The sequence below is a fragment of the Podarcis melisellensis genome (assembly GCF_964234715.1).
Source record: "Podarcis melisellensis genome assembly, chromosome: 10".
NCBI lineage: Eukaryota > Metazoa > Chordata > Lepidosauria > Squamata > Lacertidae > Podarcis > Podarcis melisellensis.
This window is the reverse complement of record NC_138542.1, coordinates 62,768,054-62,787,620: the sequence shown is the minus strand read 5'-3', so window position 1 is coordinate 62,787,620 and position 19,567 is coordinate 62,768,054. Positions and strand designations below refer to the sequence as shown.

The 19,567-nt window shown below is 45.8% G+C and overlaps 1 protein-coding gene across 6 annotated transcripts in view; it reads left to right on the top strand.

Moving 5' to 3' along the window:
- Nucleotides 1–19,567, top strand: part of SLCO1A2 (solute carrier organic anion transporter family member 1A2) — a 34,679-nt gene that overhangs the window by 9,776 nt on the left and 5,336 nt on the right. For 3 of the 6 annotated variants that reach the window (XM_081926976.1, XM_081926975.1, XM_081926974.1), the window contains exons 2-12: nucleotides 2,741–2,848; nucleotides 5,470–5,611; nucleotides 6,582–6,714; nucleotides 8,315–8,421; nucleotides 10,576–10,722; nucleotides 12,644–12,742; nucleotides 13,520–13,753; nucleotides 14,832–14,996; nucleotides 15,365–15,560; nucleotides 17,724–17,889; nucleotides 18,883–19,052. In XM_081926976.1, coding sequence (XP_081783102.1) covers nucleotides 2,801–2,848; nucleotides 5,470–5,611; nucleotides 6,582–6,714; nucleotides 8,315–8,421; nucleotides 10,576–10,722; nucleotides 12,644–12,742; nucleotides 13,520–13,753; nucleotides 14,832–14,996; nucleotides 15,365–15,560; nucleotides 17,724–17,889; nucleotides 18,883–19,052 — 1,607 coding nt within the window. In that variant the 5' untranslated portion in view covers nucleotides 2,741–2,800. Of the gene's footprint in view, nucleotides 1–2,740; nucleotides 2,849–5,469; nucleotides 5,612–5,866; nucleotides 6,201–6,246; nucleotides 6,376–6,581; nucleotides 6,715–8,314; nucleotides 8,422–10,575; nucleotides 10,723–12,643; nucleotides 12,743–13,519; nucleotides 13,754–14,831; nucleotides 14,997–15,364; nucleotides 15,561–17,723; nucleotides 17,890–18,882; nucleotides 19,053–19,567 lie in introns of those variants that run through there. The other 3 variants (XM_081926978.1, XM_081926979.1, XM_081926977.1) reach the window with 3 other exon arrangements.

Genomic DNA, 19,567 nt, shown 5'->3' with positions numbered 1-19,567 from the left:
CTGGCATAAACATGGATGGAAATTAGGAACAGAGAAAGCTGCCTTATACAGAGCCAGCCTGCTGTCTCATCTAGATCAAGATTCTTGTGAGTTTGGACAGGATGTGTTTGTGTTAGGCTGTATGCCTCAGCCCCTTCTAATTCCTGAATCCAGCAAGGGTTAAAATCTAATAGAGGATGCATTTGTCGGAATCGCCAGGCCAGCTCCTTGGTGACTTAATAGTCCTCTAAGTATGGGTCCGTATAGTAAAAGCTATGGTTTTCCCAGTAGTGATGTATGGAAGTGAAAGCTGGACCATCAAGAAGGCTGATCGCCGAAGAACTGATGCTTTTGAATTATGGTGCTGGAGGAGACTCTTGAGAATCCCATGGACTGCAAGAAGATCAAACCTATCCATTCTTAAGGAAATCAGCCCTGAGTGCTCACTGGAAGGACAGATCCTGAAGCTGAGGCTCCAATACTTTGGCCACCTCATGAGAAGAGAAGACTCCCTGGAAAAGACCCTGATGTTGGGAAAGATGGAGGGCACAAGGAGAAGGGGACGACAGAGGACGAGATGGTTGGATAGTGTTCTCGAAGCTACCAGCATGAGTTTGACCAAACTGCGGGAGGCAGTGGAAGACAGAAGTGCCTGGCGTGCTCTGGTCCATGGGGTCACGAAGAGTCGGACATGACTAAACGACTAAACAACAACAACAAAGTATGGGTCGTTAGGGTAACAAAGGAAGTGGCTTTGTGCCAGAGGTGTGTGTGAGAGAGAGCTGGGCTAGAAGCAAGGATGCAGGCAGAAACCAGAGCGAGAGAGACATGCTTGATTTATGCTTGAATCCAAGGCTGTGGCTATGGGAAAAGCAAGACCTTCTTGGGGCCTCAGGGTCTTCATAGGCTGAGGTTGTATATATGTGTAAATAAACTATATAGCCTAAAAACACTACCATCTCCCTCATTCCAGGGAAACTGAATCCCGGGTAAGTGCCTGGAAGCTCTGGAATTGTAAACTGCCTGGAGACTGGGATAGCATGCAACAATATTCTGGCAGGGTTTCAGGCAGGGGGCACTGTCCATCGCTGAAGTTCCACTGGTGCAACAGACCAATGGAATGCTCTCTTCATCATTTGCCCCTTCCACCCCTCCATGCACCCTCCAAATCAGGTCCAGTTTCTGGGACCCTCTGAAGTAGTTTGTGGAAGCAGGCAGCAGGAGGAGAGGAACTGGAAGTCTCTTTGGGCAAGCAAAACTCTGCCTTCACAGTGTTAGATGCAACCCAGCCCAACCTAGAGATGCTGGAGACCTTGAACTTGAGACCTTCTGCTATGAAGTTATTTGTTACCACCAGATTTCCAAAGTGTCTGAATTATTGCACATCACCAGAGTGCATCTGGGGAATGTGGCATGCACAATGCAACATTCTTTCCCAACACATGCATCACGGTATCATGGCATTTTATGATCGGTTGTGATCTCATGTTGTTTGCTCATAATCTCATTGTTTCAAACTAAGAAAACGTTTAAAAAAATCATTGGATCAGGGCTCACAATGCTTTGAAGAATTATGAAACTACAGAGTTAACTTATGAATGCACTAGTTTTTGAGTGGCATCATTAATCAATGGGTTGTCGCTGATGCTAGAGGCACTCAGAGTAGATCTATGGAAATAAATGGATATGGCCAACTTAGATTCATTATTTTCAGTGGGTCTTCTTTGAGTAGTTGGATATAACCCAGTGTGTTTTAGCTATATAACTCTATTTCCCTGTATTGTCATATTCAGGAATAACGATTTGATTAGTTTACTCAAAGAATCATCTTACTCCATATGTGTCCACACAGTCACTTTGATCTGCAGAATTGGCACTTTTCCAAGTGAGGCCCTGAGGACTGGCTGTCTTCCTTTGTAGCTTATAAAAGCAAACCAACATTGGTGGCTGCCCTTTTTGCGTGGCGAGTTCCCGCCTCCCCCCGTGGAAATAAAGACACAGGACCAAGAATTCAGGTTAATGGGTCAAATTAGGCCACAACTTCATTGATTACAGGAATTGATCGGTATTGGTTTAGGCATTGCCCCCGCGAGTATGGGGGAAGGGACATGAAGCCCGCAACCCCACCTCCTCCTTGTCTTGGAAGTGGCTTTACTACAATAAATAGTTCTGGTATGATTCCTTCTAGCTGGAAGAGAGTAGTAGTAGTCATGCCCGTTTTTAAAAGAGTCAAGCCAATGACCAAGGAAATTATAGACCTATCAGCTTGCTGTCAATTATGGGTATTTATGCATGAACCAAGATCAATAGTTTCTCCATGTCCTACGTACATCAGGTGTGCCTAAAAGCCCAATCCTATGCATGTTTTCAGACGTCAGTCCCATTGATTTCACTGCAGATTATTTCCAGGTAAACTGAAAGCACCATGCATCCATAAGCAGTTCCCTGTACTATGCAAGCTTTCTGACAGACGAGTCCCTGTTGCTTATCGAGAGGGAAGAGGTGGCAGGGAAGTCATTACAGTGCAAACACACTGGCGGGAGCATTGGATTGGCTTCAGTGATGGGTTTGCACCTCGCTGACTTCCCTGCCACCTCATCCCACCCTGTAAACAATAGCTACCCACATGCAGGGAATGTAGTTTATTAGCTGTGTACCCCAACACCCCACCCGCAAGCTGTTTTTGCATACCACTCTAGAGTATTTTTAAACTTAGTCTTGTTATGACCAGTACGCTTCTTTTCATCTTTTCCTTTAAAAGGATGCTGGGACAGATACAAATAACCACAAGGAAGATTCCACAGCCGATTCAAAAAGCACAATGAAAGGAGCTAAGGAGCCATCTATATTCTGTATGAGCAAGCTGAAGGTAAGAAAAATGCTATGACTCTTTTGTTGCGGATGGATCTGCGCAGACCCCTTGAGAAAGTTGCCGAGCACCTAGGAAGGTTGGTTGACTTTCTTTTTAATCCTGTAAATTAATGAATACTGTTTAGTTTCCGCCTTCTTTGCAAAGGATTACGCCCCTTGCGTAATCTACACACAAATGGTTGTATGACCATTATCCAAATACCTGAGCACATAGAAATTGGAACCGACGGCATGTTAAAGGGGAGAAAAGCAGACGTTTGTTATCTGCCCTCCTATCTCAATTAAGTAGCATGAAGCAGAACAGTCAGTGTGGGCTCCAAGAAAACCTGCAGTACTCAACCCAAGGATTCTAATTTAAGATAGTCATTAACAATTCAAGAGCAAAGCAAGAGAGGAAAACAGTTTTTGTATTAACATAAATCAAGCAATATTTGCTAACCAGCCCTTACATGGGATAGGTAAAGGTAAAGGAAAAGGTAAAGGGACCCCTGACCGTTAGGTCCAGTCATGGACGACTCTAGGGTTGTGGAGCTCATCTCACTTTACTGGCCAAGGGAGCAGGTGTACAGCTTCTGGGTCATGTAGCCAACATGACTAAGCCGCTTTTGGAGAACCAGAGCTGCGCATGGAAATGCCATTTACCTTCCTGCTGAAGTGGTACCTATTTATCTACTTGCACTTTGACGTGCTTTCAAACTGCTAGGTTGGCAGGAGCAGGGACCGAACAAAGGGAGCTCACCCCGTCGTGGAGATTCAAACCACCAACCTTCTGATCTGCAAGCCCTAGGCTCTGTGGTTTAGACCACAGCGCCACCTGCGTCCACCCGCGCACATTGGATAGATAAGGAGTGAGGAACTCTTCACAACCAAGGGCCACATTCTCTGATTGGTAACTTTCCCATGAGCCATATGCTGATTGTGGGCAGGGCCAGAGGCAAAAGTTGGCGGAACCTTGGCTGTGGTCCTTCTTACTTTATATGGTAGGCTGGTCCCATTGGGACCAATGGGGTGGAAGGCAGGGAATAGATGGAGCCAGAACCAACTGTAGATGGAGCCACCTCAACCTAGTGTTGCCTGCCTCCTTTACATGGTGCAAGTCTGAAGCCAAGACTATGCCTGCCCTAGACTAGTTGTAAGTAAGACGGCAGGTAGGCACAAGCTGGATTTACTTGTTTAGTATAAAAGTTGGGCTTCTGACCATTTGTGTCCATAAGCCTTAGCTCATCTTTTAACCCTCCCCCCCTTTATCCTTTAATTTGTTTATATGAGAAAACCAGAGGAAGGAGCAAAGACCACAGTTTATCCGGTTTCCTTAAGGGCACCGCTTCTCGAGATTTAAGTGCTTGGCATCGACTCCATAGGCATGGGATAAAGGAAGAGAAGGACAGCCGACTGAATTGCGTTCTGGGTGTCAGGTTTATGGTCTGCCTGTGGTCCCAAGCAGAACTAATGGGATTAAGGCTTATCAGTACTGGATTTCCATGGCCTCTTTAAGTCTTGGGATTAAACATGACACTGTTGTTTCTCACTTTGTGTCAAGTAGATCCAGGGTCGTTCTCAGTGTCCTATCAGGGAGGACAGGAAAGGGGGCAATATAACACACAGAGAAAGGGTCAATCAGACTCAGAGAGAAGAGGTAATTTTGCATGCACACATGGAAGGGGGCAATCACAAACATGGGGAATGAAGCAATCACATACCAAGAAAAGGGCAATTTCACATATACCTATGGAAATTGTTCATATGCACAGAGAAAAGGGCAATTATATACACATGCACACTCACAGAGCTTGCCAACTGTCAGGAACTGGAGTCAGGAGCAGGTTAGCGATAAAGTCACTGCTGTCAGTGAAGTTAACTTTTTATTCAAAGAAACCCTGTGATCACAGCAACTCTTCCCAGTTTTGTCTTGCCTCAAGGAGACAGTTGCAAGAACTGAAGGGCCACGCCCTCCCAGCACTCTCGGAGGCTCCTCTTCCTCAGACTTTGTCGCCTTGTTTCTCTTTGCTCTGCTCTCTTCATTCCTCTTCTGGTTCTGGGAGACCAGGGAGGAAGTGACCTGGTCACACCAGGAGGGGGAGATTCCCTGGCCTCTTCAGCAGTGTGCCTCCTCTCTGCCTCTTGACCCCCCTCTGCTTCTGCCTCTGATTCTGAACTGCTCTCTGCCATAGCCTCTTCCTCCTCACTAAACCCTGTTGCCTCTTCAACTTCTAACACCCCCTCCTCCCATTCTGCTCCCTCTTCTCCCTCTGGCCACTCATTCTCATCCCACCACCAAGCCACTGGCTCTAAGCCTTCTTCCCCTGAGGGTTCCCCAGTTGGTGCCTCCCACCACTCCTTTGCATCCATCCAGCCCATGACATTGACCATCAAGATTTGCAAGTGTTGCAAGATTTGTGTGTGCATGTGCCTAACCCCATTCCATTTGGCTACGATTGGATGGAGTCAGGAGGTGGAGTATGTGAATATTCTTGCCCCTCTCCATACCTTTCCACCCTAAACTACACGATAACATTTTCGCCAGCCCTTCGTTTTGCAATTTCAAGAGCTCCACCATCTTCGATTCCCCCTAACAAGGTCCTATTGTTGATTTAATGAGTTCTCCGCATTCTCTTCTAGGTCTTTCTGGTGTCACTATCTTTTGCTTATCTCGCCAAGACCATGTCTGGGGCTTACATGAACAGCATGCTCACACAGATTGAACGGCGGTTCAACATCCCTGCCTCGTTGGTTGGTGTGATAAACGGAAGCTTTGAAATGGGTATGCAAGTGAAAAGGTTGATGAGAATTCAAACATAGCTTAACAGGCAGGTCTAAATGCATAGAAAGACCAATCCAGGAATAGTGGACTTCCTTTTATCCTGGCAAGGTCCACATCCCTTCAGTTGTAACCTGTTGAGGGCCAAATGCCTTTGATTGGCAAAATCAGAGCAATGATGGGTGAAGCTAGAGACAAAAGTCTTCTGAACTATCTAGAATAAAGACCACTCTGCTTTTATCTTCACCATGGCTACCTTGCATTCCCAAACTTATGCAAGTCTTTACAGAAGTAAATCCCATTGAGAATGATGGGGGATCACTCTCAAAAGTATATGCAGGGTGTATAAAAAGATTAGTACAACAGACCAATAGAGCTACTGTTCTGGAAAAGAAATGAAAGCTCACTTTAGTGAGCTACATGCTAGGACGGTGCCATTCAGAAAAGTCCAACCTTGAACTGAATTGAGACAATTTGGGATGAATCCAGATCAGGTTGAAGAAAGTCTGGATTGTTCTGGAGCAGGTTGGAATGACCCAAATCGATCCAGAGTGATTGGTAGCTCAAAACACTCTCTCCGAGAGCCAGACAGGTTGTCACCAAATTGTTACAAAGCATGAGAATAACGCCTTATTAGGAGAACACTATTAGCTTATTCAATGGCTAGTAGCCACGATTGCTATGTTCTTCATCCACAGTCAAAGGCAGCATGCTTCTGAATATGAATAGCTGGAAACTGCAGGAGGGGAAAGTGCACTTGCACTCAGGTCCTACTTGCACACAAGAAACAGAATCCCCATCCTGGACCCAACAAGATTGTGGAGGCAACTTCAAGGGGGGGGGGCATTGGATGAGGTGTTTAGGGCAGCCAAATAGCTTGGACTGCCTTTGCCTAACTCTCCTACTGAGACTCATGGGACTGAAGAGTGAATAACTTTGGACGGATGATAGTCTATGTTCTCTATATCCACAGGCAACTTGCTGGTAATACCCTTTGTGAGCTACTTGGGATCAAAACTCCACAGACCACGCATGATCGCCATTGGTTGCATAGTTATGGGTTTCGGATGTTTTCTGATAGCGCTACCTCATTTCTTGATGGGCAGGTAAATCCCATTACTCATACTTCCGAGGTATACCTGTCTATCTGCTCCTGTTGGAACCTTGGGCTCTTCTCCTTGAAATAACACGGAATATGCAACCCCACCCCATTCATCCCATGCACACCTGAACATCAAATTAAAGGGGAAGAATTAAGAAACAAATCTGCAGAAACAGTTAGTAAGGGGCCTCTGATTAATAAGATTTTAATTGTAATATCAGTGTTTTTATGGTGGGAGAGTTGTATGTATTTGTATAAAATTGGTGTAAACATTTAAGAAATACATTTGCAGATGTTATTAGAAAGGTATCTTTAATACGGGTTTTTTGGGGGGAAGTTGTATGCTTGTTGGTCTCTCTTGAGAGCAATGGATTGCGCTCCCCAAGTTGAAGGCAAACAGCTGCAGAATCACAGCACCTGCTGTGGTTGCAGAGACTGGTAACTCACCACTGCTGCCTCCCATGTTGTTTTTGCTGCATTGGCAGCACAGAAGCAGTTTGATCATGGAAGCAGGGAGAATGAACCATGTCCCAGAACACAGCACATCACAAGAGAAAATACCGTATTGGCCTGAATATAAGCCGCACATTTCCCCCCCAAATTCCAACTGTGAAAAATTAAAGTGCGGCTTATATTCAGAACCGAGCTCTACATGCACACCTTCCGGCCCTACCGCCCTGAACAGGGGATGGGACAGCTTGGGGAGATAGTGCCAGGAAGCAGGCTCACAGCATGTTCAGAACCAAGCGCTGGCGCTGGCTTGGGGAGCGAGGCGCCAGCCGCCCCCCATTCAGGGCAGTGGTGCCGGGAGGCGGGCCGCACCCACAATTAAATCTTGAATTTTAAAGTTGCAGCTTATTTGTGGGTGCATCTTATATTCGGGCCAATACGGTATATGGAATGTTTGCACATAATGCAGGGAGTTGCACAGGTGGTTTTTGAAGGTGATGCAAAAGCATGTGGAACTACCAACAGATAATTGCAGCCAATCATCCAAAGGGATCTTCTCAGTTATGGATCTTCTCAGTTTTGCACCTCCTTGATTCGGCACTCTATGGGGGGGGGGGAACTGCCCATGCCATCCTAAATGCAGGGCTGGTTTTACCAGATAGGTTTCCTGGAAGATGGGCACCTGAGCATAGCTGATCAGTAAATCCAGTGCTCTTTTTTCCCTTAAAAAAATGTTTTTTGACACAAGAAAATCACCATTTTATAGTTCAAATCAGGAAAAATAAATACAGTAAATGGACAAAAGTACAAAGATTCACAAAATGTTTAGGGGTATGCATCCCCCCAGAAAAAGTACTGGGTAAATCTGTATAAAAGGATGCTACTCTCATCACCCATAACTACTGATCTGTTTCTGTAAAGTGTAGCCACAAGGAAGTGGAAACTACTTTACACTCAGTCAGAACATTGGTCTATTTAGCTCAGTATTATCTATTCATGAGTGGCAAGAACTCTCCAGGGCCTGAGACAGAGAATCTCTCCCTACCAGACCTGGAGACACCAGGGAATGAACCTGGGACCTTCTGCATGCAAAGCAAATGGTCTGCAACTGAGCCACACTCATTTCATGTGTACATTTTATTCTGACTCCACAGGTACCGCTATGAAAACTCTCTTTCTGTATCTGAAAACTCTTCAACCATAGCTGTTTGCCTTGCAAATCATAGCCAGTTTTCCATGGCGACTGAAGAACCCTCAGAAGGTGAGGTTCCTTCCTAGATTCATTTTTCACTGTCTTTCTTTCTACTGTATTACCTTTGCAGATGCCAGCTTTTGTAGTGTTTTTGAGGCCTACTCTACCTGTGTCTAGGGATGGCCAAATCTGCCATTTTGGGTTTCTCTCGTTTTCTCCAGCCTTTTCCAGTCTTCAGCTGAGATTTCCACATTTCTACATCCATTTGCATTTTTTAATTAAAAAAAATATATCCTCATGAGAATCCAGTATTTTTCTGCTAATGTCTCCTGCTATACGTTTGTGCACAATTTTGCCTAATGTATACATTTTGGGCAAGCCATTTCCCCTAAAACAATGCATTGTTGTATGTTATAGTCATTGATGTATGCATTTATATGTACACATTACCACAGTAAATGCATTTTTGAACATATCACTTGGCTGGAAAATTGCCCTGCAAAATTCAGTATATTGTTTCAGAAAATGCAAATTTGGTTAGGTCGACTTTAAATGAGAACTGTGTGACTGGTGGCTGAGAGTTGGAATGGGTGTGGGAACAGACAGTGCCATAGCACCAGCAGGCATATTTTCTTTGTAAGTGATTCAGCGGCTCCATTGCAGGGCTCAGGATATTTTGCCACCTGAAGACTTAACTCCCCAAAATAACTCAGACACTCCAAGTGTCCTATTTTTCAGGGACGGTCCTGGCCAGTGGCGTAGCGTGGGTTGTCAGCACCCGGGGCAAGGCAAGTAATTTGCACCCCCTAACCCGTGGATTTGCGCCCCTAACCCTAACCCCCAGATGTTGCGCCCGGTGCGGCCGGCCCCCCCTGCACCCCCCACGCTACGCCACTGGTCCTGGCTTTACAGAAGCCATCCCATTTTCTGATTTGATCCTGGAATGTGCAGGTTTTCCTTAGAACGTCCCTATTTTCATTGGAGAAATGTTGGAGGGTATGGAGTTATGCGACCCCTGAGCCAAGGAGATAAATAATGATACAACCTTTAGAAGATATCTGAAAGGAGTTTTTTTTAAAAAAATATTAAACGTTTAAAGCTTTGTTATGTTTTTATATATGTTGCAAGCCACCCAGAGTGGCTGAGGGCAATGCAGTCAGATGAGCAGGGTGTGTGTGTGTGTGTATATATATATATATATATATATATATATATATATATATATGTGTGTGTGTGTGTGTGTGTGTGTGTGTGTGTATAAATATTATCATGGAATAGAATGTCCCTATTTTCATTGGAGAAATGTTGGAGGGTATGCTAAGCCAATGGAAGCCAGATTGGCAGTGACCTCCTTAGGAGAGAGATGGAGAAATTGTGGCTTCAAGATGCCCCTGCACTCCAACTGCCACCAGCCACAGTCAGCATGACCCCACTGGGAATAATAATAATAATAATAATAATAATAATAATAATAATAATATACCTGTATATTATTATCAGGTATACCGGTCCTGTATACCTGAAGGAGCGTCTCCACCCCCATCATTCAGCCTGTACACTGAGATCCAGTGCCGAGGGCCTTCTGGTGGTTCCCTCATTGCGAGCAGCTCTGTTCTTAATATTTAATGCTGTATTGTTTTTAACACTCGATTGGGAGCTGCCCAGAGTGGCTGGGGAAACTCAGCCAGATGGGTGGCTCCCAACAGAATATTAAAAACATGATAAAACATCAAACATTAAAAACTTCCCTAAACAGGGCTGCCTTCAGTTATCTTTTAAAAATAAGATAGCTGCTTATTGCCTTGACATCTGATGGGAGGGCGTTCCACAGGGTGGAAGCCACTATTGAGAAGGCCCTCTGCCTGGTTCCCTGTAACCTCACTTCTTGCAATGAGGGAACCGCCAGAAGGCCCTGGGCGCTGGACCTCAGTGTCCAGGCTGAACAATGGGGGTGGAGACGCTCCCTCAGGGATACAGGCAAGTGATGATGGAAGTCCAGCAACATTCTGGGAGGCCACAGGTTCTCTGCTTCTGCCCTAGCACAGGTATGGGGGAAGTAAAACAATATGCCACACAATCAGCTGATTTAACTTCTGAATTCAGGGACAGGAACGAGTCATCTTGCCAGGAGCATCTGGTTACGGATGAATGGGGAGCATTAAAGTATTTCATTACCGGCAAAAATCCTCCATGGAGATTTTCCTTTCTTTCTTTTATGCCCAGAATGTCGAAAACAGGCCGGATCCTTGATGTGGGTTTTTGTGCTGGTGGGAAACATCATCCGGGGAGTTGGTGAAACTCCCATTGCGCCTTTGGGGATTTCGTATGTGGAGGATTTCGCAAGGACAGAAAACTCTCCTTTCTACATTGGTAAACCTGAAAAAGGCCCCTCCTCAGTAATGTGTGTTGGATTTAAAAATCAAACCAAGCTCTTCTATACACTTGGACCACATGCAAGGCATACATTTTAAGCACAAAGATGATGCTTTAAGCAACCATAGCTTCCCCCAAAGAATTCTGGGAGCTGTGGTTTGTCAAGGATGCTGAGTGTTGCTAGGAGACACCCATTCCTCTCACAGAGTTTCCGGAGGAGTTGAATTAATCCCTATTCCAAGGGATCTCTGGGAAGTGTAGCTCTGTGAGGAGAACAGGGGTTGCCTGACAACTCTCAGCACCCTACAGTTCCCAGAATTATTTGGGTGAAGCTTAAGGGACGCGGGTGGCGCTGTGGGTTAAACCACAGAACCTAGGACTTGCCGATCAGAAGGTCAGCTGTTTGAATCCCCGCAACAGGGTGAGCTCCTGTTGCTCGGTCCCTGCTCCTGCCAACCTAGCAGTTTGAAAGCACATCAAAGTGCAAGTAGATAAATAGGTACTGCTCTGGCAGGAAGGTAAATGGCATTTCCGTGCACTGCTCTGGTTCACCACATGACCCGGAAGCTGTACGCCGGCTTCCTCGGCCAATAAAGCGAGATGAGCGCCGCAACCCTAGAGTCGGTCACAACTGGACCTAATGATCAGGGGTCCCTTTACCTATGGCTGCTTAAAGTGGCATTAAAGAGCTTTATGGTGTGAATTGTTTTCTTTCATAGAGTGTTCCTGGCTTTGGATCAAAAGGGAGACTACAAATGCCTTAGAAAAAGTATGTTTTGGGGGATGCTCAAGGTGTAGTCCTCTGCTCATTTATTCAGAAGGCAAATCCCACTCAGTGGAGGTTAATCATTTGGAGCAAATGAAGATATAAATCTTTACCCTGGCTTTTAATGCTTGAGGTATATATTGCCATGACCTACCTCATTTTTATCGGTGTAAATTGTGTTTTAATGGTGTAACTTGCCCTGGGACCTTAAGGTGAACAGAAGGCAATAAATAAACGAATAAAGAATACATAAAAGTTGGAGCCATGGATGGTGCTTTCCAGCAGATAGTGTATACCACAGGTTCTGTGTCGCTTCCATCTCCCAATAGCCAGCCAGCATTCTGTGCACGTTGAGCTGTTCTGGTTCCAGGCTGAAATATACTCAGAGTCGAGAGTGGATTTCATGCTCTTTATTCAGCTCATAGTGGTGAGGAGGAATGGAAGTTCCCTCAGAATGTCTGCTTTATATACATTATTTACACAAAGGACCCCACATGATTGGCTAATTCCGGGATTCACCTGTGGGCCATTCAGGTTGTAGATTCACTTCCACCTGGAGCTGGATTGGGTGGCTCCTGTGGACCAATCAGACTGCTGCATTCTGAATCCTATTGTTCTAGGACCAATCAGACTGCTGCATTCTGGATCCTATTGTTCTAGGACCAATCAGACTGCTGCATTCTGGATCCTATTGTTCTAGGACCAATCAGACTGCTGCATTCTGAATCCTATTGTTCTAGGGCCAATCAGACTGCTGCATTCTGAATCCTATTGTTCTAGGACCAATCAGACTGCTGCATTTTGGATCCTATTCAACTCAGTACATAACACAGACAAACTTTCGGGTCCCCCCCTTAAGATTGCTTTTGCACTTCTAACCTTTGGGTTCCTCCAAGCCTGCAGTTGCCTCCATTTTGTGCCCCCTCTCTTTTGACTATGTAAGGATAATGAGTTCACTTTTAATACAGATGATGATGTTGCATGGAGGTCTATTTTATGTTTCAGTGCTGGTGAGATCCTGCATTGCTATTTTAAAAAGCAGTCCATGAGAGGTTGAGGACAGGAAGCCAAGCAAATGTTGGACAAGAAGCTGCGTGAAATATGACAATAACTTGTTTTTTTATATTCTTTTGCCTCTCCCTCTGCTGCTAGGCTGCCTGCAGATAGCAACTGTCTTGGGCCCTCTGTTTGGTCTACTGATAGGCTCCTATTGTGCCAAGCTGTATGTCGATGTTGGTTTTGTAGACCCAGGTAATGCAATGGAAATGGTCAAAACCCATAAGGCCTGCCTGGTGTTTTTACATGAGTAGAATGTGTCCTTTTATTTAAAGTGCATCTCTGGGTTATTTGTGGGGGCATAGGAATTCATTGATTTTTTTTCTTCAAAATATAGTCTGGCTCCCCACAAGGTCTGAGGGACAGTGGACCGGCCCCCTGCTGAAAAAGTTTGCTGACCCCTGATCTAGTCCAACCCCCTGCAATGCAGGAATCTCAGCTAAAGCATCCATGACAGCTGGCACTATGGGTTAAACCACAGAGCCTAGGACTTGCCGATCAGAAGGTCGGCGGTTCGAATCCCCACGACGGAGTGAGCTCCCGTTGCTCAGTCCCTGCTCCTGCCAACCTAGCAGTTCGAAAGCACGTCAAAGTGCAAGTAGATAAATAGGTACCGCTCTGGGGGGAAGGTAAATGCCATTTCCGTGCGCTGCTCTGGTTCGCCAGAAGCAGCTTAGTAATGCTGGCCACATGACCCGGAAGCTGTACGCCAGCTCTCTCGGCCAATAAAGCGAGATGAGTGCCGCAACCCCAGAGCCGGCCATGACTGGACCTAATGGTCAGGGTTCCCTTTACCTTTAACAAGTGTTTATAAAGGCATCCTTTTATTTCTTTCCAGAAAAGCCGTGTTCACATTCAAAAGTAACCCTGCTTATTGCAATCAAACAAGCAAGAAGGGGAGAATCTACCACTGAGAATGATGGCTACCTTGGTGCTACTAATACAGTCCTCTCCATTAATCTCTCTCTCCAGAGGATGTGACTTTGAGCCTCCTTGATGCTCGCTGGGTCGGGGCCTGGTGGCTGGGGGTCTTGATCTGTGCGGCCGTGAGCTTCATCGTCGCCATCCCTTTCTGCTTCCTGCCCAAGACCCTTCCAAAGGAAGGAGAGGAAAACAGTGCCGAGTTAAACACAAAGGGCAACAAAACTTTGCTACCAGCAGGAAATGCAGCTCATGCCAGCACAACAATTCGAGAAATTGCTAAAGGTGAACAGATTTCTTTAAAACCCCTTTCCCCGCCAATGTTTTGTAATACAGTCATACCTCAGGTTAAATGTGCTTCAGCTTGAACATTTTCAGGTTATGCTCCGCAGCGATCTGGAAGTAACGGAGTGCGTTACTTCCAGGTTTCACCACTTGCGCATGCGCATGCGCTCAAAATGACATCACAAGCATGCGCGGAAGCAGCAAATTGTGACCCATGCATGCACAGACATGCGGACACGGGTTGCGTTTGCTTCAGGATGCGAACGGGGCTCTGGAACGGATCCTGTTCGCATCCAGCGGTACCACTGTACTGTCGTACCTCCCCTTATGTATCCCTCTAGATACATAAACTTCGGGATGCAAACGCAGCAAACCCAGAAGTATTTTTCCGGGTTTCGCCTCGCATGCATGTGCAGAGGCGCTAAACTGCGCTGCGTGCATGCGCAGAAGCAGTCCTCTGGTTGCAAATTCCTCAGGATGCGGCCAGACCTCCAAAATGAATCCCGTTTGCAACCGGAGGTACCACTGTATAGTTTTATTATATATATATATTTAAATGTTATTAAAAACACACCATAATTAAAATGCACAATAAAACAATCCCATTATAACATTAATATATAAATGTCCATAATTAAGATTGCCCATAGAAAAATTCCACCAGCATCTTTTGTAAACAGCTTCAACAGAGCTAGCATCTGGGTACGTGCATATAGAAACCTAAAATGTATTTCAAAGAGCCCAGTCCTCCATTGTGGGTAAAATAATTGCCACAGGGCCTTCTCTGTTTGCCCCTGCCAAGGTTGGTGTGGACAGCGGCTCATGGGAGGAGGGGTCTTTGCGGTGGTGGCTCCCTGCTTATGGAATTTTCTCCCCAGGCAAGCACAGCTGGCCCCATCACTGTCCGCCTTTAGACACCGGACGAAAACATTCAAATGTCTCTTGTTATTCCTTAATTTGTAAGTTTCTTTGAGACGCTTCAGTGTAAAAAGCAGTGAAATAATGTTACTACTACTAGTAGTAGTACCAATAATAATAATGCAACTGAGACTAACTGTTCTGGTTCTTTCGTTTCTAGATTTCATCCCCTACTTGAAAAGTCTGGCTTACAATCCAGTTTACATGCTTTTTCTTTTGATCACTGTGATCCAGTTCAGCGCTTGGATTGGGATGATTACATTTATGCCAAAATATATGGAACAGCAGTATGGGATATCTGCGGCAGATGCCATCTTTTTCATAGGTAAAATGTGTGTGTGTGTGTGTGTGAGAGAGAGAGAGAGAGAGAGAGAGAGAGAGAGAGAGAGAGAGAGAGAGAATAATAATAATAAATGTTTATTTTGAATGTGTGTGTGTGTGTGTGTGAGAGAGAGAGAGAGAGAGAGAGAGAGAGAGAGAGAGAGAGAATGAATAATAAAAAAAAATGTTTATTTTGAATGAAGGGCTGATTATAAACTTTATTTATTTAATATTACACTTATACCGTCTTTGATGAGTCCTACAACCATGAGCACACATGAACTGGAGGGGGCACACCTTGAAGGTAGGTTTGTTGTCCTTAAAACACTCGTGGACAAGGCCTCAACCTGCTGTTTTGTGTTTTTTCTCTAGGTGTTTACAATTTACCAATTATATGTGCTGGTTATTTCTTTGGTGGCCTCATGATGAAGAAATTCAAGATAAGCACCTATAAAGCTGCCCACATTGGTTTTTGGAGTTCTATAGCGGAGTATCTAATCTACTTCTCTGCTTTTTTCATGGTCTGCAAGAATGCTAAGGTTGCTGGCTTAACCATGTCCTACGAAGGGTATGTTCTTGCTCTTACCTAAGCCTGATTTCACCCTGTTGCGTGGTGCTGATTAGATTGCATAAAGACAGGGATTTTGGCGGAACCTTGCATTCATCCCTGTTGAAATTAATTTTGCTGGTTTGGGCCCAGAACCCCAATCGGTTAAGTTCATCTTGGATCCTGATTCTGTCTTTTGTGACATTAGCTACCTCTCCCAGTTTGGTGTCAACTGCAAATTTGATGGAAATCCTCTCAATTCCTTCATCCAAGTCATTAATAAAGAGTTTGAACAACAATGGGGCAAGGACAGAACTCTGTGGTATGCCACTTGTCTAATAATAATAATAATAATAATAATAATAATAATAATAATTTATTTATACCCCACCTCTCTGGGTTGTTCCCAACAGAATATTAAAAACACGATAAAACATCAAACATTAAAAACTTCCATAAACAGGGCTGCCTTCAGATGCCTTCTAAAAGTCAGATAGCTGTTTATTTCCTTAACATCTGATGGGAGGGCATTCCACAGGACGGGCGCCACCACCGAGAAGGCCCTCTGCCTGGTTCCCTGTAACCTCACTTCTCACAATGAGGGACCTGCCAGAAGGCTCTCAGAGCTGGGCCTCAGTGTCCAGGCTGAACGATGGAGGTGGAGATGCTCCTTCAGGTATACTGGGCCGAAGCCGTTACCTCATTCAATCCACATTTCGTCAGCTTCCTTGCAAGAATATCATGGGGGACTTGGTCAAAAGTCTTGCTGAAATCAAGATACACTAGGTCCACAGCATCCCCCTGATCCACCAAGCTTGTAACTCCATCAAAAAAAGAAATGAGTCAGATTCAGGCATCTCTCCCAGCCCTACTTGGAGATGACAGGGATAAAAAACATAAGAAAGTAAGAATAGCCTGTTAGATCAGCAACAAGGCCAGCATCTGTTCTCACAGTGGCTAACCAGATCGCTGTACAAAGCCTGCAAATAGGATTCAAGCGCAATAGCACACTCCCCTCTGGTGGCTTCCAGCAACTGGTATCTAGAAATGTTGCTGCCTCTGACTGTAGAGGCAGTGAGCATAGCTATCATTCCCAGTAGCCATCAATAGCCGTCTCCTCCATGAGTTTATCTAATACTCTTTTAAAGGCATCTAGGTTGGTGGGAGAGTTTAACTACCGTATTTTTCGCTCCTTAAGGCGCACCTGACCATAAGGTGCACCTGCTTTTTTTTTGGGGGGGGGATTCAAGAAAAAAAATATTTAAAGGGAGCGCTGAGCAGAGCCTGTATGCATCCCAAGATCTGCTCAGCGCCCCCTTTCATGAGTTGTGTGTGTGTGGCGCTTGCAGGCATTTCCCCGAGGAGGGAGAAGGGCAGCCTGTCAGTGATGGCCTCCAAGAGCCACACACACACTCCGTGCAGCTCTTAAAAGGGAGCGCGGCTCTTGGGGGCTTTTGCGGGAGGTGGGGGAAGTGAGAGTGCCTTGCTCTGTCCCTTCTCCCACCTCCCGCAAAAGCCGCGTGAAGCCTCCCCAGGGCAGCGGGATGAAGCCCCCCCCACTGCCCAGCAGAGGCTTTGCAGGCTACCCCAGAGTTGTTCAGGAGCTTGTCGGGGCTGGCGGGGGAAGCCCAGGTCCCCCCCCCCAGCCCCAGGGGCCACACATTCGCTCCATAAGACACACAGACATTTCCCCTTAGATTTTAAGAGGAAAAAAGGTGCGTCTTATGGAGCAAAACATACGGTATGTGCTATGTGTGAAAGAGCACTTTCTTTTATCTGTCCTGAAACTTCCAACATTTGACCTCATCGGATGTCACCGAATTCTAGGGTTATGAGAGAGGGAGAAAAAATCCTTCTCTATCCACCTTTCCCCATGCTATGCATAATTTTATCTGCATAAACTTTGCCCAAAGAATCCTGGCAACTGTAGTCTGTGAAAAGGTGCTGGGAACTGTAACTCTGTGGCAGAAAACTACAGTTCCCAGGATTCTTTGGGGGGTGGGGTGGGGAAACCACATACTTTAAATGTATGGTGTGTACGCAACTTCAGACAATCTACAAATAAACTCCTTTTGTGCTGGGTGGCCGCCGAGTTCTCCATCTCGAAGAGGGGGCTCTGGTTTTGTTTATTCATTTTTCTCATTGTTCGCAGGCTCTTTGCACACCTTTCTGGGTATTTTTCAGGCTCGAACAAGTCTCCTACATGGAAACAAACTTGTACGCGGACTGCAACCGCCATTGTGGCTGCTCCACTAAGGTGTGGGACCCTGTTTGTGGAGAAAACGGCATAGCGTACATTTCAGCATGTCTTGCAGGATGTGACATCTCAAACGGAACTGGGAAAAATACGGTAAGGCAGGTGTTCCAGGCAGCACAAAACTGTCCCCCATCTCTCTCTCTCCCTCTCTCTTTCTGATACCACCTTCTCGTCATCTCCATCCACACCCACTTTTCCCCCAATGGGCTGTTTAGGCAAGGAAGATAACAATAACAATAACAATAATTTATTATTTATAGCCCGCCCATCTGGCTGGGTTTCTCCAGCCACTCTGGGTGGCTTTCAGCAAAATATTAAAATACAATAATTCATCAAATATTAAAAAGCTTCCCTAAACAGGGCTGCCTTCAGCTGTCTTCTAAAAGTCAGATAGTTGTTTATTTCTTTGACATCTGGCGGGAAGGCATTCCACAGGGTGGGCGCTGCTACCAAGAAGGCCCTCTGCCTGGTTCCCTGTAACCTCACTTCTCGCAGTGAGAGAACCACCAGAAGGCCCTTAGCACTGGACCTCAATGTCTGGGTTGAACGATGGGGGTGGAGACGCTCCTTCAGGTATACTGGACTGAAGCTGTTTAGGGCTTTAGAGGTCGGCACCAACACTTTGAATTGTGCCCAGAAACATACTGGGAGCTTTCAGGACTAGGTCTTTCAGGACTGGTGTTATGTGGTCTTGGCGGCCGCTCCCTGTCACCAGACTAGTTGCCGCATTCTGGATTAGTTGTAGTTTCCGGATCACCTTCAAAGGTAGTCCCACGTGGAGCACATTGCAGTAGTCCAAGCGGGAGATAAGCAGAGCATGCACCACTCTGGCAAGACAGTCCATGGGCAGGTAGGGTCTCAGCCTGCATACCAGATGGAGCTGGTAGACAGCTGCCCTGGACACAGAGTTAACCTGCACCTCCATGGACAGCTGTGAGTCCAAAATGACTCCCAGGCTGCACACCTGGTCCTTCAGGGGCCCAGTTGCCCTATTCAATAGATCACTTACAGAGGTCAAGCATGTGACCAAAAGGCCACAGGCTGCCCACCCTCTTCCTTAACTGATTTCGTCTTATGTTTTGGCAGGTATTTAGAAACTGCTCCTGCATTTCAGCCTTCGGAAATGACACAGCGGTCCTGGGCCAGTGCATCAGAGAGAACTGTGGCACAATGCTGCATTACTTCTTGATTTTATCCTTAGTCTGTTGTTTAATTTATTCCTTCGGAGCCATGCCGGGTTACATGGTCCTCATAAGGTACTAACTGAAGGGAGGTGGGAATAGCAGGATATATAAGTCTTGGGAGACAGGCAAGTCCCATTTGACTCAGAACGGCGCATTTGTCTCCTCCTCAGAGTGTCAAAGTTTATATTTCATAGCAGATTTGGTCAGCTTAGTAAAACGATCTTTCTGCCCGCCTTCGGTTTTGGCGAATAATGCTCTGTGCAAAAGACGAGGATTTTCTGTGTGACAATGAGGAGCAAAAGCTGAAGTCCAGGTTGAAGTACCTTGTCTGTGGGAAACAGCCACACAGATGCCCTGAAGTGTGGTCACGTTATTAATACACGTGCCCTTTGGAGCGTGGGATCACACTGTGCCGAAACAGCTCCCAAGCTCTCCCCATATAAACCGTCCCAAACTTTCCGTTCATCCTCTGAGGCCTTTCTTTGTGTGCCTCCTCCATGAGAGGTCTGAAGGTGGCAACACGAGAACAGGGCCTTTTCTGTAGTGGCTTCTGAAGTGGGATGCTCTCCCCAGGGAGGTCCACCTGG